General features: G+C 50.3%; 1 protein-coding gene across 6 annotated transcripts in view; it reads right to left on the bottom strand.

The window, feature by feature from the left end:
• Nucleotides 1-1,504: 1,504 nt before the first annotated feature.
• Nucleotides 1,505-12,942, bottom strand: part of SPIDR (scaffold protein involved in DNA repair) — a 49,646-nt gene continuing 38,208 nt past the window's right edge. For 2 of the 6 annotated variants that reach the window (XM_078613790.1, XM_078613789.1), the window contains exons 16-21: nt 11,460-11,697; nt 9,231-9,377; nt 5,228-5,321; nt 4,683-4,803; nt 3,616-3,672; nt 1,505-2,678 (exon numbers count right to left, since the gene is read on the bottom strand). In XM_078613790.1, coding sequence (XP_078469916.1) covers nt 2,553-2,678; nt 3,616-3,672; nt 4,683-4,803; nt 5,228-5,321; nt 9,231-9,377; nt 11,460-11,697 — 783 coding nt within the window. In that variant the 3' untranslated portion in view covers nt 1,505-2,552. Of the gene's footprint in view, nt 2,679-3,615; nt 3,673-4,682; nt 4,804-5,227; nt 5,322-9,230; nt 9,378-9,530; nt 9,594-11,459; nt 11,698-12,942 lie in introns of those variants that run through there. The other 4 variants (XM_078613791.1, XM_078613792.1, XM_078613794.1 and 1 more) reach the window with 4 other exon arrangements.

Raw genomic sequence — 12,942 nt, forward strand, 5'->3', positions numbered from 1 at the left:
CTCTCCCAGCCACTCTCCCAGCCACTTTCCCAGCCACTTTCGCAGCCACTTTCCCAGCCACTTTCCCAGCCACTTTCGCAACCACTTTCCCAGCCACTTTCCCAGTCACTCTCCCAGCCACTTTCCCAGCCACTCTCCGAGCCAATTTCCCAGCCACTTTCCCAGCCACTCTCCGAGCCAATTTCCCAGCCACTTTCCCAGCCACTCTCCCAGCCACTTTCCCAGCCACTCTCCCAGCTACTCTCCCAGCCACTTTCGCAGCCACTTTCCCAGCCACTTTCCCAGCCACTTTCCCAGCGACTTTCACAGCCACTTTACCAGCCACTCTCCCAGCCACTCTCCCAGCCACTTTCCCAGCCACTTTCACAGCCACTTTCCCAGCCACTCTCCCAGCCACTTTCCCAGCCACTCTCCCAGCCACTCTCCCAGCCACTTTCCCAGCCACTTTCCCAGCCACTCTCCCAGCCACTTTCCCAGCCACTCTCCCAGCCACTCTCCCAGCCACTCTCCCAGCCACTTTTCCAGCCACTCTCCCAGCCACTTTCCCAGCCACTCTCCCAGCCACTTTCCCAGCCACTTTCCCAGCCACTTTCACAGCCACTCTCCCAGCCACTTTCCCAGCCACTTTCCCAGCCACTTTCACAGCCACTTTCCCAGCCACTCTCCCAGCCACTTTCCCAGCCACTTTCACAGCCACTTTCCCAGCCACTCTCCCAGCCACTTTCCCAGCCACTCTCCCAGCCACTCTCCCAGCCACTTTTCCAGCCACTTTCCCAGCCACTCTCCCAGCCACTTTCCCAGCCACTCTCCCAGCCACTTTCCCAGCCACTTTCGCAGCCACTCTCCCAGCCACTTTCCCAGCCACTCTCCCAGCCACTTTCCCAGCCACTTTCCCAGCCACTCTCCCAGCCACTTTCCCAGCCACTTTCCCAGCCACTTTCCCAGCCACTCTCCCAGCCACTTTCCCAGCCACTTTCACAGCCACTTTCCCAGCCACTTTCCCAGCCACTCTCCCAGCCACTTTCGCAGCCACTTTCCCGGCCACTTTCCCAGCCACTTTCCCGGCCACTTTCCCGGCCACTTTCCCGGCCACTTTCCCAGCCACTCTCCCAGCCACTTTCCCAGCCACTTTCGCAGCTACTTTCCTAGCCACTTTCCCAGCCACTTTCCCAGCCACTTTCCCAGCCACTTTCCCGGCCACTTTCCCAGCCACTTTCCCGGCCACTTTCCCGGCCACTTTCCCGGCCACTTTCCCAGCCACTTTCCCAGCCACTTTCACAGCCACTTTCCCAGCCACTTTCGCAGCTACTTTCCTAGCCACTTTCCCAGCCACTCCCTCTGCAATCCGCGCCACGAAGCTCAGCTGGCCGGGAAAACTCTTGAATATCGGACGCAATTCGCGTCTTGCCAGCGGGTGGCGTTCCGAAATGGGCAGGGCGCTCCAGGGAGCTGTCCTACTGAACGGAACCATCATGGGCGAGAGCGCATCGAATCGGGGAGCGAGTGGTGTGGGGGGCGATTTTATTTTTTGTTAAACGAACGCGACTTTAACCATCAGCGCTGCAAGGTTACGGCGCGCGCGACAATGCAGCGTTTTTAAAAAAGAACACTCGATTGTTTTAACAGCACAAAGTGGAATCTACAGCAAAACGGGCGTGAACTTACGCTAAAGCGTTAGTATAACCTTACGTGCGTTCACCCGTGTGTGTGTGTGTGTCACAACGGTGAACGCGACCAACACAACCCACACAACAATTAACAAGGGCAATATTCATCACGTTGGTCTCGTGCGATTCATAATTAGTGTCTTTTGGGAACGGTTCGTCGCGTAGGTTATAACGTCAATTTGTTTATATCAACAACTCACGGCCACAAACTTGGTTTCAATTGTTTTGTTAACCTGAACAAGAATTGTTTATTTGTACGTTAAATCGCGTGGTGATGGCGCTTTGGGTGGTAGGTTCGTGCCAGAAAGCCCTCCGCCTCCTCCATCCAACATCAACATCATCACCACCACCCACCCAGCCCTTCTCCTCCCTCCTCCTCCTCCATTCAACATCACCACCACCCAGCCCTCCTCCTCCTCCTCCATTCAACATCATCACCACCCAGCCCTCCTCCTCTGGTATCTCGTTTGCACACATCGTGACAACTCGACGCCACTGCCTACAGTCTTGAGCTGTGGTCTGCGAGTCTCTATGTAACTCTATGGGTCTCTATGTAACTCTACGGATCTCTATGTAATGCTACGGATCTGTAAGTAACTCTATGGGTTTCTATGTAACTATGTAACTCTATGGATCTCTATGTAACTCTACGGATCTCTATGTAACTCTATGGATCTCTACGTAACTCTATGGGTCTCTATGTAACTATACAACTCTACGGATCTCTATGTAACTCTATGGATCTCTACGTAACTCTATGGGTCTCTATGTAACTATACAACTCTACGGATCTCTATGTAATGCTGCAAATCTCTACGAAGGCAGCGGAAGGCACTAGAAGGCAGCAAAGGTTTGGTGGAGAGGGGGGAGGGGTGAGGGCGGATGTCAAACGGCGCCGAACAGCGCCACCTCCGACAGCTCGCAGGGCCCGGCGAGCCAGGCGGGCGCGGTGCGGACGAGGCAAGGCAGAGGCCCCAGCGAGGAGCCCAGCAAGGCCTCGGGGTCGTAGCCCTGCGGGAGAAGCAATGGGCTCAATTTCGATTTAAAGCTTTCGTGACTACAGGGATTCATCTTCTTGGTTCTTTTGGTAAAGTAGCGTAGAAGGGAAATAATAAAATAATAAAACATAAAACATAATAAAATAATTAAATTTCGATTTAAAGCTTTCGTGACTGCAGGGATTCATCTTCTTGGTTCTTTCGGTAAAGTCACGTAGAAGGGAAATAATTAAATAATAAAAATAAAACATAATAAAATAATTACATTTCGATTTAAAGCTTTCGTGACTGCAGGGATTCATCTTCTTGGTTCTTTCGGTAAAGTGACGTAGAAGGGAAACAATAAAATAATAAAAATAAAACATCTTTCTATTATTTTACTATTTCAATTCAATGGGTTCAACGCGAGCCCGTGGAGAGATTGTGTGTCGGCTGATCTTGGTGATGATGGAAAATCTACCAGAGGGTGAGGATGATGATCATGACCAAAATAGATGATGGTGTTCATTGTAATGGATGATGGAGAGATGTTGATTATTTGAATGCATTAAGACGATGATAACTCCAATGCTTGAATGACGGCGATTAATGCAGTTGAGTGTTGACGATGACGATGAAATTAACAGATGATTATTTTAAGAAACGACTTCGATGATGATGATGATGATGAATTTAACGGAGAATGATTAAATCGATGAACAACGAGCATTCGACGACTATGGCGACTATACCGTTGCTGGGAAGCGCCCTGGAATCAGGCGCTATAGACATCGAGACGAGACGAGATGAGACGCCGGCTTGTGGAACGCCAACTCGCGACCCGCCACAACCGCCCGCTAACGGATGTCGAGACAACCCGGGAGAAGTGAATTCAATCACCGGCCACGGTAACGCTTTGAACGACGGTTAAACCCCTAACCACCCCCCCAACCCCCGTCCCCAATGGATACCTCCTCGAAGAGGGAGAGCCGTGCAGGCAGCAGCTTTGAGATGGTCGGCTCCAGTAGCTGTAGGAGAGACGTCGACATCGACACGCGTACAGACGCAAGAGAAACAAATTAAGGAGTTTTCATTTCAAAGGGAAACTTCTATGCTCTCCCCCCCACCCGCGCCCGGCGGCAACATCTATCATCAATCATTCCGGTGCCCGGTTGTGGTTTTAGAAAGAAAATAATTTAGCCTAGGGGACCCCCACCCTCTCTGCATGTCAGCTGGCCCTGTGTAGCACAAGGGGTGACGGTGGCAGCAGCACCGGCCTGCGAGCGGGGGGTGGGGGGGGGGGCGATGTTGCGATTCGTCATTCCGGTTTAGTAATTTGCGGGCGACTTTTCTGATTCTGAAAATGTAGATGGCGACACCAGCAGATGCATCGGAATCCATACTCTTTGGTTCTTTCGGTAAAGTCACGTAGGTAGATTGCTTGTGTTGCGATCTAAACGTCGCGATCTATTATTTTTCTACCTACGTGACTTTACCGAAAGAATCAAAGAGTATGGATTCCTGCAGTCGCGAAAGTTTCAAATCTAGAATGCATCGGAATGTTTTTTTGATACTGGGGGAATCCGATGAGCTATGAAGCGCTTTGTTCACAGATGTCAAGTAGGGGCACGGGGTCAGAACGTTAAAACAACAAACAGTACGAAAACACGATAGGAGTGAGAAGTATTGGAAAGGTAAACAAATCACTTAACAAAAATACAAATAAAACTAAATTATTTTTCTCCTACCAGGTAAAGCCCACTGAGCGATTCGCTTCTTTTTCAGACGCGAACCTGGCCACAGATGATAGCTCAGCGAAGTCGCTCATCGCCACGGGGAAATTTACAGCAGCAAAATAATAAATAAGCAAATCTAGACGCACGCTTATAAATGTGATCTTGCACGGGCGATGGGTAGACGGATGCGACAGTGGCAGCAATTGGACCGCGGGGGGGATTCGTGGCGGCGTGGGGGAAGAAGGACATCATCCAGCAGTGGATTGAGCATGGGCAGGTGGAGATGATGACGAGGCACGGACCTTGAGATTGGCGCAGCGGTTGGGGCCGAGCGAGCGGCAGGAGAGAACGACGGAGAGGTTCGTCCTCTGAGCGGGGTTCAGCACGATGGCGTCGCAAGGCACGCAGTGCAGTACCTCCCCGCTGACACGCACAAAGACCCCCCCCCCCCCCCGTGTAACTTTCAACAGACTGCCGGGACAAGTGCTGTTAGCGAGTAGCGCCTGTGAAGGCCGGCACGGCACACGAGGGGGTGTGTGGCCAGAACTACGCCCGACCGCCTTTGTCTCCCCGGTGGCGATGTCGACTGCACACCGTGCCAGGTACTGAGGAAACCAGTGAGAACCGGGAGGCAACGGACGGAGAACGTATCAAGCAAACTCCGCGCGGAAAAACGTGTTCCCGAGTTGGGAATCGAACTCGGACTCACAGGGTGTCACCGCCGTTTGGCACTGCCACCCCGCCACCCTGCCACTCTACCACTCTGCCACCCTGCCACCCATTCGTGGGCCTGGGCATGACGGACGGTCGGTCGGTGGGATGGACGCCACGGAGGAGGGAGCCTCACCTGAAGTTGCGCGTCTTCTCCAGCTCCTTGCTCCCGCACCAATCGCACGTCAGCCAGGAGAAGGCGTTCTCCTCGTCCACGCCAATTATCACCCCTGCGCAAAACACACAAAGATCCCCCCCCCCACCGCGGCAAGTGCTGTTAGTGAGTAGCGTCCGTGAAGGCCGGCACGGCGCACCTATTCGGGGATGGGGTGGCCAACCCCATGCCCAGCCACCTTTGTCTCTCCCCCCCACCCCCACCCCCTCTACCACCATGCCCTATTTGGCAATAAAGAAAAATTACAATGGAAATCATCCAATTCCTCTCCCATAGCGATCGGTGACTGGGCTGAAACATATTATAGCAAAGGTAAGCAAATTACTTTTAAAAAATCTATACAAATAGACCTATTTTTATCTTAACAGGTAAAGCCCACTGAGCTATTAGCTTCTTTTTCAGAAGCGACCAGGCCACAAATGATAGCGCAACGAAGTGGGCTCATCACGTGGGAATTTATAGCAGCAAAATAACGTGAATAATCTAGGCGCACGTTTCTAAACGTGGAGGGAAAAGCACGAGAGGACCCGGAGAAAAAAATCCACGCGACCACGGGGAGGACACGCCAACTCCAAATATAGAGACATCGTCAGGGTCGGGATACCAGGCGAGGGGATAACATCTTGCCAACGTGGTGAACCCACCCTCGCCAGTCCGCCCAGCCACCTAACAAACACCACATGAACACGACTTTAAAACTATGGGTTTCAATAAAAGTGATCATAATAATAAGAATAATAAAGAAATCAATGGGCCATTGCCTGCAACACAGACACGGATCTCGTATAATATTTACAAGAGAAAGGAGGGGTGGGGGTGGAAAATCAACAACACCACTCACTCATACTTCGACCACTGCCAAAAAAAGTTGGGAGTTTTTTTTTTGCAAACAAAACCGTTCAAAGTCCAGTAAACTATCACTGCCATAAAATGTTCCAACCCCACACACCGCCGCAGCCGCCGCCACCCACCCCCCTCCCACCCACCCCCATCGTTGTGATGCTGAGTTCACCTCCCAATTCCCAACCCCCCCCAACAAACAACCAACAACCGACCTCCACGACCACGACCAAAACGAGGGTCGCGCGGGACGGATTTAGGTGTCGCTGCGGCTGCTCAGCCTCTGCCCGGACGTACGGCGAGCCGTTCGGCGCGACTGTCCGACGTTTCACCGCCACCCCGTGCCGGGAGCTTCTCCAGGAAACCGAAGCGAGCAGCTCGCGTTCATAGAGCATTGCCGGCCGCTGTCGATCGGACCGTCTCTCGGCACCGATTGGCTGCGGTAACAACAACATTGACCAGACTACACCAGGGAGCTTGAGCTGACCCAATCGGGAGCCAGAGAGCGGCTACTTCAGCAGCAGTAGCCGCGGCAATGCGACATCATCGGGGGGGAGAAGGGATGGGGGGGGGATAATTAATCCGCTAAATGCGGTTTCAGAATCAGCTGCCAGAACGCGGGGTACGAAACGTTGGACATCGTGCCCGGACGTCACGTGGCACGACCCCCGAAATGGCCAATCGGAGAGAGCTGTGCAACCGTGGCACAGCTGTGAAATCCTATGCGGTGGTATCGCTGCGTTAAAACAACGCGCGTGTAGGGTGACCTGGGTGGAACAGGGGTCGGTGAAACTGAGCCGGCCAGCACTGCTGAGATTGCTGGGTTCAAAGCCGGGTTTCAGCCGCACAAATGCTAGTGTTGAAAAACTGGGTTCTCAAGTGTAGAGATTCTGTGGAATCGGTCAGCAATGTCTTGCATTGAGCCCCACGGACTCACACAGCGAGACGTAGACTCACACAGAGACACATAGACTTGCAGATGCACCCACATACTTACATAGACACCCATAGACTGGAGACCCACGGACTTACATCGAGACCCATAGACTCACACAGAGACCCACAGACCTACGTAGAGAACCATAGACTAGAGACCCATAGACTAGTCTCAATGCAAGTCTGAATCTCTGTGAGTCTACGTGTCTCTATGTAAGTCCATGGGTCTCTGTGTAAGTCTGTGGGTGCATATGCAGTCTATGTGTCGCTGTGCAAGTCCGTGGATCTCTGTGCAACGCACTTCTGACTGCGTATAAGTTTAGGACTCACATATAGACACACACGGAATCACGAAGAATGCGCTGTGTAACGAAATGATAGTCACAGCACGGTAACCAACGACCGCACAAACAACCCACCGCGGGAAATCTTCTCGCAACGCAGCGCGACCCGCAGAAGCAGATGTCACAGAGCTGCTTCTGACATTGCTCCAAGTGACCTTTGTTCCGCACCGTTAGGGGGTTGCAGTAGTCAAGTGAATTTATCTTTTGATTACGCGCATGGCGCCGTTCGGGCAACAATGTGTCCGCTATGCCACTGAGAGTAACGGGCGCCTCGTGACTGTACAACGGATCATTATCATTATTTTTTGACAGATTCAGCCAAATTTAGTGAAGAATCAAATTTAATGTGATCTGGTTTTTGTTGTTGGTGTTGTTGTGCTCGTGTAAGTGCCGGATGGGGCTGAGACCAGCGACTCACTGCACTTGAGAACCTCTTTTCATCACCGACGATTGAAAGCTGGATTCAAACCCAGGACCTCATTGCCAGGGGCATGCAAAAGAGTGGCCCAAAAAGCACTCCACCACTATCATCGGTGACAAACGCCGGCTTTTAAAACAAACTGTACACAGTTATTGGGTGATGCTACTGCTGCGTTGGAAGTGGTACACAAGCACAATTAATAACAGCCACTCAACACGCTCGTCTATAATAACACTGTGGCCTGAATAACATTGTGGCCACCCTATCCTACCCACCCGATCCTACCCAGCCGATCATACCCAGCCGATCCTACCCACCCGATCATACCCACCCGATCATACCCACCCGATCCTACCCACCCGATCCTACCCACCCGATCATACCCATCCGATCCTACCCACCCGATCCTACCCACCCAATCCTATCCAGCCTATCATACCCACCCGATCATACCCATCCGATCCTACCCACCCGATCCTACCCACCCAATCCTATCCAGCCTATCATACCCACCCGATCCTACCCACCCAATCCTACCCACCCAATCCTACCCAGCCGATCATACCCAGCCGATCCTACCCACCCAATCCTACCCACCCAATCCTACCCACCCGATCATACCCACCCGATCCTACCCACCCGATCATACCCACCCGATCATACCCATCCGATCCTACCCACCCAATCCTACCCACCCAATCCTATCCAGCCGATCATACCCACCCAATCCTATCCAGCCAATGATACCCACCCGATCCTACCCACCCGATCATACCCACCCGATCCTACCCACCCGATCCTACCCACCCAATCATACCCACCCAATCCTACCAAACCCGTTCATACCACCCAATCATACCCACCCGATCATTCCCAGCCAATCAATCATACCCACCCAATCCTACCCACCCGATCCTACCCACCCAATCCTACCCACCCGATCCTACCCACCCAATCATAACCACCCAATCATAACCACCCGATCCTACCAGGCCAATCCAACCCAGCCAATCATACCCACCCTATCCTATCCACCCAATCCTACCCACCCAATCCTACCCACCCAATCATACCCACCCAATCATAACCACCCAATAATAATCACCCAATAATAATCACCCAATCATAACCACCCAATCATACCCACCCAATCATACCCACCCAATCATACCCACCCAATCATACCCACCCAATCATAACCACCCAATCATAACCACCCAATCATAACCACCCAATAATAACCACCCAATCATACCCACCCGATCCTACCGGTCCAATCCAACCCAGCCAATCCTACCCACCAGATCCTACCCACCAAATCCTACCCACCAAATCCTACCCACCAGATCCTACCCAGCCAATCCTACCCACCCAATCCTACCACCCACCCAACGCCAGAAGTTGACCCGGTGACGACCAGTACCTTGCACCAGGCACAACGTGTTTTCCGGGCTAGTGGGCGACAGCCAGTCCAGCAGCGGAGTGTCCTGGCGAGCCGCACTGGCCGTGGGCGTTGTGGCGACGTGGCTGGAGAGGAGGATGAGGCTGCCCTCCGTGGCGACGAGGCGGTCTGTGTGGGCACACGCGCACATCTGCGTTAGCCTCAGGAAAGCAATGATACAGCTGTCGTGCTGTGACTGTTCCACCTGAAGAGGGAAACTTGTGTTGCTTCCGAAACGTCGTGATTTTTATTTTATTTTTATTTTACATTTAATTTTTTTACCTACGCGACTTTACCGGATAAAACCGAAGAATATGAATCCTTGCAGTCACGAAAGCTTCAAATCTAGAAGAAGAAAAAAAAGCAACGTCTGTCAATGGTGCAGTCTTAATATATGAATGCAATGTAATTCTAGGGGTCCTACGAACGTGTGTCTATGGCCACTGCGTAACATACGCGTCCCTCTGCAAGCCTACAGGAAACCTGTGTAAATCTAGAGGCCCATTGTAAGGATGAGAATCCTATGTAAGTCTGTGGGTCCAATCGAAGTGTGCTGTTGAGCCTACGCAAGTCAGTGGTGTCGTATGAGTCTATGGTCCTCTATGTAAGTCCATGGTTCCATGCAAGTCGCTGAATACAATGCAAGTTGTAGGGGTCTTATGCAAATATATGGATTCCATGCGAGTGGAATGGATGCTATATGTAAGTCTGTCTTCGTTGGGCAGCTCACGGTGACCGCCCGATCATTTTCACGCACTCGGGACAACGAGATTTGGACCTCAGAGCTTTGCGGTCAGCGTTCAATCGGTCTGGAATTAAATACCGCTGCATACTGTTTGGTTCTTTTGGTAAAGTCACGTGGGTATAAAATAAAATAAATCACGACGTTTTGGGCGCAACACAAGCGTCCGTCATCAGGCGGGAAAGCGTGGTCTGCTGCTGAAGCAGACTGTTTTAAAAGGTTTGAAATGGGTGTAGCCCAAGGGGCATAAAGAAGTGGCCGGGGCTAGTGATGTTAATGTGAGAAGTTAGCATGATGTTAATGTGAGAAATTAGCATGATGTTGATGTGAGAAATTAACATGATGTTAATGTGAAAAATTAGCATGATGTTAATGTGAGAAATTAGCATGATGTTAATGTGAGAAATTAGCATGATGTTAATGTGAGAAATTAGCATGATGTTAATGTGAGAAGTTAGCATGATGTTAATGTGAGAAATTAGCATGATGTTAATGTGAGAAGTTAGCATGATGTTAATGTGAGAAATTAACATGATGTTGATGTGAGAAATTAGCATGATGTTAATGTGAGAAATTAGCATGATGTTAATGTGAGAAATTAGCATGATGTTAATGTGAGAAATTAACATGATGTTAATGTGAAAAATTAGCATGATGTTAATGTGAGAAATTAGCATGATGTTAATGTGAGAAATTAACATGATGTTAATGTGAAAAATTAGCCTGATGTTAATGTGAGAAGTTAGCATGATGTTAATGTGAGAAATTAACATGATGTTAATGTGAGAAATTAGCATGATGTTAATGTGAGAAATTAACATGATGTTAATGTGAGAAATTAGCATGATGTTGATGTGAGAGATTAGCATGATGTTAATGTGAGAAATTAACATGATGTTAATGTGAGAAATTAGCATGATGTTAATGTGAGAAATTAGCATGATGTTGATGTGAGAGATTAGCATGATGTTAATGTGAGAAATTAGCATGATGTTAATGTGAGAAATTAACATGATGTTAATGTGAGAGATTAGCATGATGTTAATGTGATAAATGAGCATGCAACTGTAAGATAGGAGAGCGGCCTCCTGGACGAGGGCACAGAAGTGGCTATGTTAATGTGAGAGATTAGCATGATGTCAATGTGAGAGATTAGCATGATGTCAATGTGAGAGATTAGCATGATGTTAGTGTGAGAGATTAGCATGATGTTGATGTGAGAAATTAGCATGATGATAAAGTGAGAAATTAGCATGATGTTAATGTGAGATATTAGAGGGCACGGAAGTGGAGATGATAATGTGAGGGATTAGCATGTAAAAGTAAGCTATGTTCGAGGGAGGGAGGGAGGTGAGGGAGGGAGGGAGGGAGGTGAGGGACGGAGGTAGGTGAGGGAGGTAGGTCAGGGAGGGAGGGAGGGAGTGAGGGAAGGAGGGAGTGAGGCAGGGAGGTGACGGCTCTCAGCGCACCGTTCTCGCACACGACGTCCTTGAAGACGAGCGAGGCGACGCGAGGCTTGCACAGCGCCGACCGGACGGCTGCGGGCAGCACACACGACGCCGTGACGAGCACGCGGGCCGAGCGAGGAGGGGCGGGCGAGGACGGCGATGACGGCGAGGAGGGGAGGGGCGTCTGCAGGGAGTCATCGGTCACGAAGAGAGAGCACCTCGCAGCACCGGCATGTCCGCCCGGTGTCGCCTGCATTGCCTCACGGTCGAGGCAACAACAACAAAAAATTAACCCGTAAAAACAAAGTTTTTCACTATAAATCCTTTATATGCGTGGCATCGGTTTTATTTTATTTATTATTAATTTCTAAATTAAATATGAAATTGTATTTTTCCTAAAAAGTGGAAAATTTTGGAAATTTGTTTTCACGAAAATAAATTGTCACGCACAATGAGTCTGTGTGCAAAATGTCAGCGCGATTGGATCACAGGAAGTGGGTTAAAAAACGACCGAAAGATTTGCACGGTCGTAAGCGCGCAAGCAAGCAAGCAAGTGAACTTAATATAAAGGATTTAAAAATCAGTCAGTTTTGTTGCCAGAAAAAAGGGGAAAAACACTATTAGTATATGTTGGTACTGGCAAAGCAGGTCCCATGATGTAGCTGCTCACCCCGAGCTCTCATTACTCTGGTAGTGCGTTGTCTTTGAACTGTGCGCCTTTTGGCATCATCTGGTCGAACACCATATGAGACTAGGCTCTAAAGAAAGCTGTCTCTGGTGTGGACCAATCAGTTTCAAAGACAATGCATACATTATCAGAGTATTGTTTTTTGTTTGCATTTGACTGCAAGTATTGTGGTTAATATGTAAGCATGATTCCTTGCAAAAGGTGTCAGTTTTTTTGCCAGAAAAAAGGGGAAAAACCCTATTAGGTGAAAACATTGTCGTCGAATTAATTTAGCGAGCATTCATGTTGTTTTTTAAGTGATTTGTAATTTACCCCCTTCCCCCCCATTCACCCCCCCCCTACCCCCCACACCATATGACGTGGAAGTGTAACGGTGAGCGGCGTACTCGACTTGCGATCCAGAGGTCGCCGGTTCAATCCCATCTCCCAGTGCGGTGGTGGAGACAACGTGGGCCAAGTTTCTCAACTCCCCCCACTTCGCCCCCCCCCCCGCCGTCACCTCTCTCCACTTAGCAGCAGTCGAAGTGAGTTCATCGGCAGGTCGCGCGTGGTGCCGTCAAGTGCGGGTAGGGAGCTCCCACCTATTTCAAGGCGTGTGGCCAGCATAGAAGGGGGTAGGCCCAATACCCTCCACACCAGGGGTCAGCAACCCGCTGCTCATTTATTAGGGACCACCAGTCTCGTATGCACGTGCATTCATCGTCATCACGATCCATACGCAGGCAGCCCGTAGGTGTCCAATGCACATTTGTTTCCACTTTCCGCTGCCTTGCAGCCAGTGCGCTCAAGTAGTGCGCAACGCATTGCATTGCGGCT

The sequence above is a fragment of the Lampetra planeri genome, chromosome 42 (genome assembly GCF_965212315.1).
Source record: "Lampetra planeri chromosome 42, kcLamPlan1.2.h2, whole genome shotgun sequence".
Taxonomy (NCBI): Eukaryota; Metazoa; Chordata; class Hyperoartia; order Petromyzontiformes; family Petromyzontidae; genus Lampetra; species Lampetra planeri.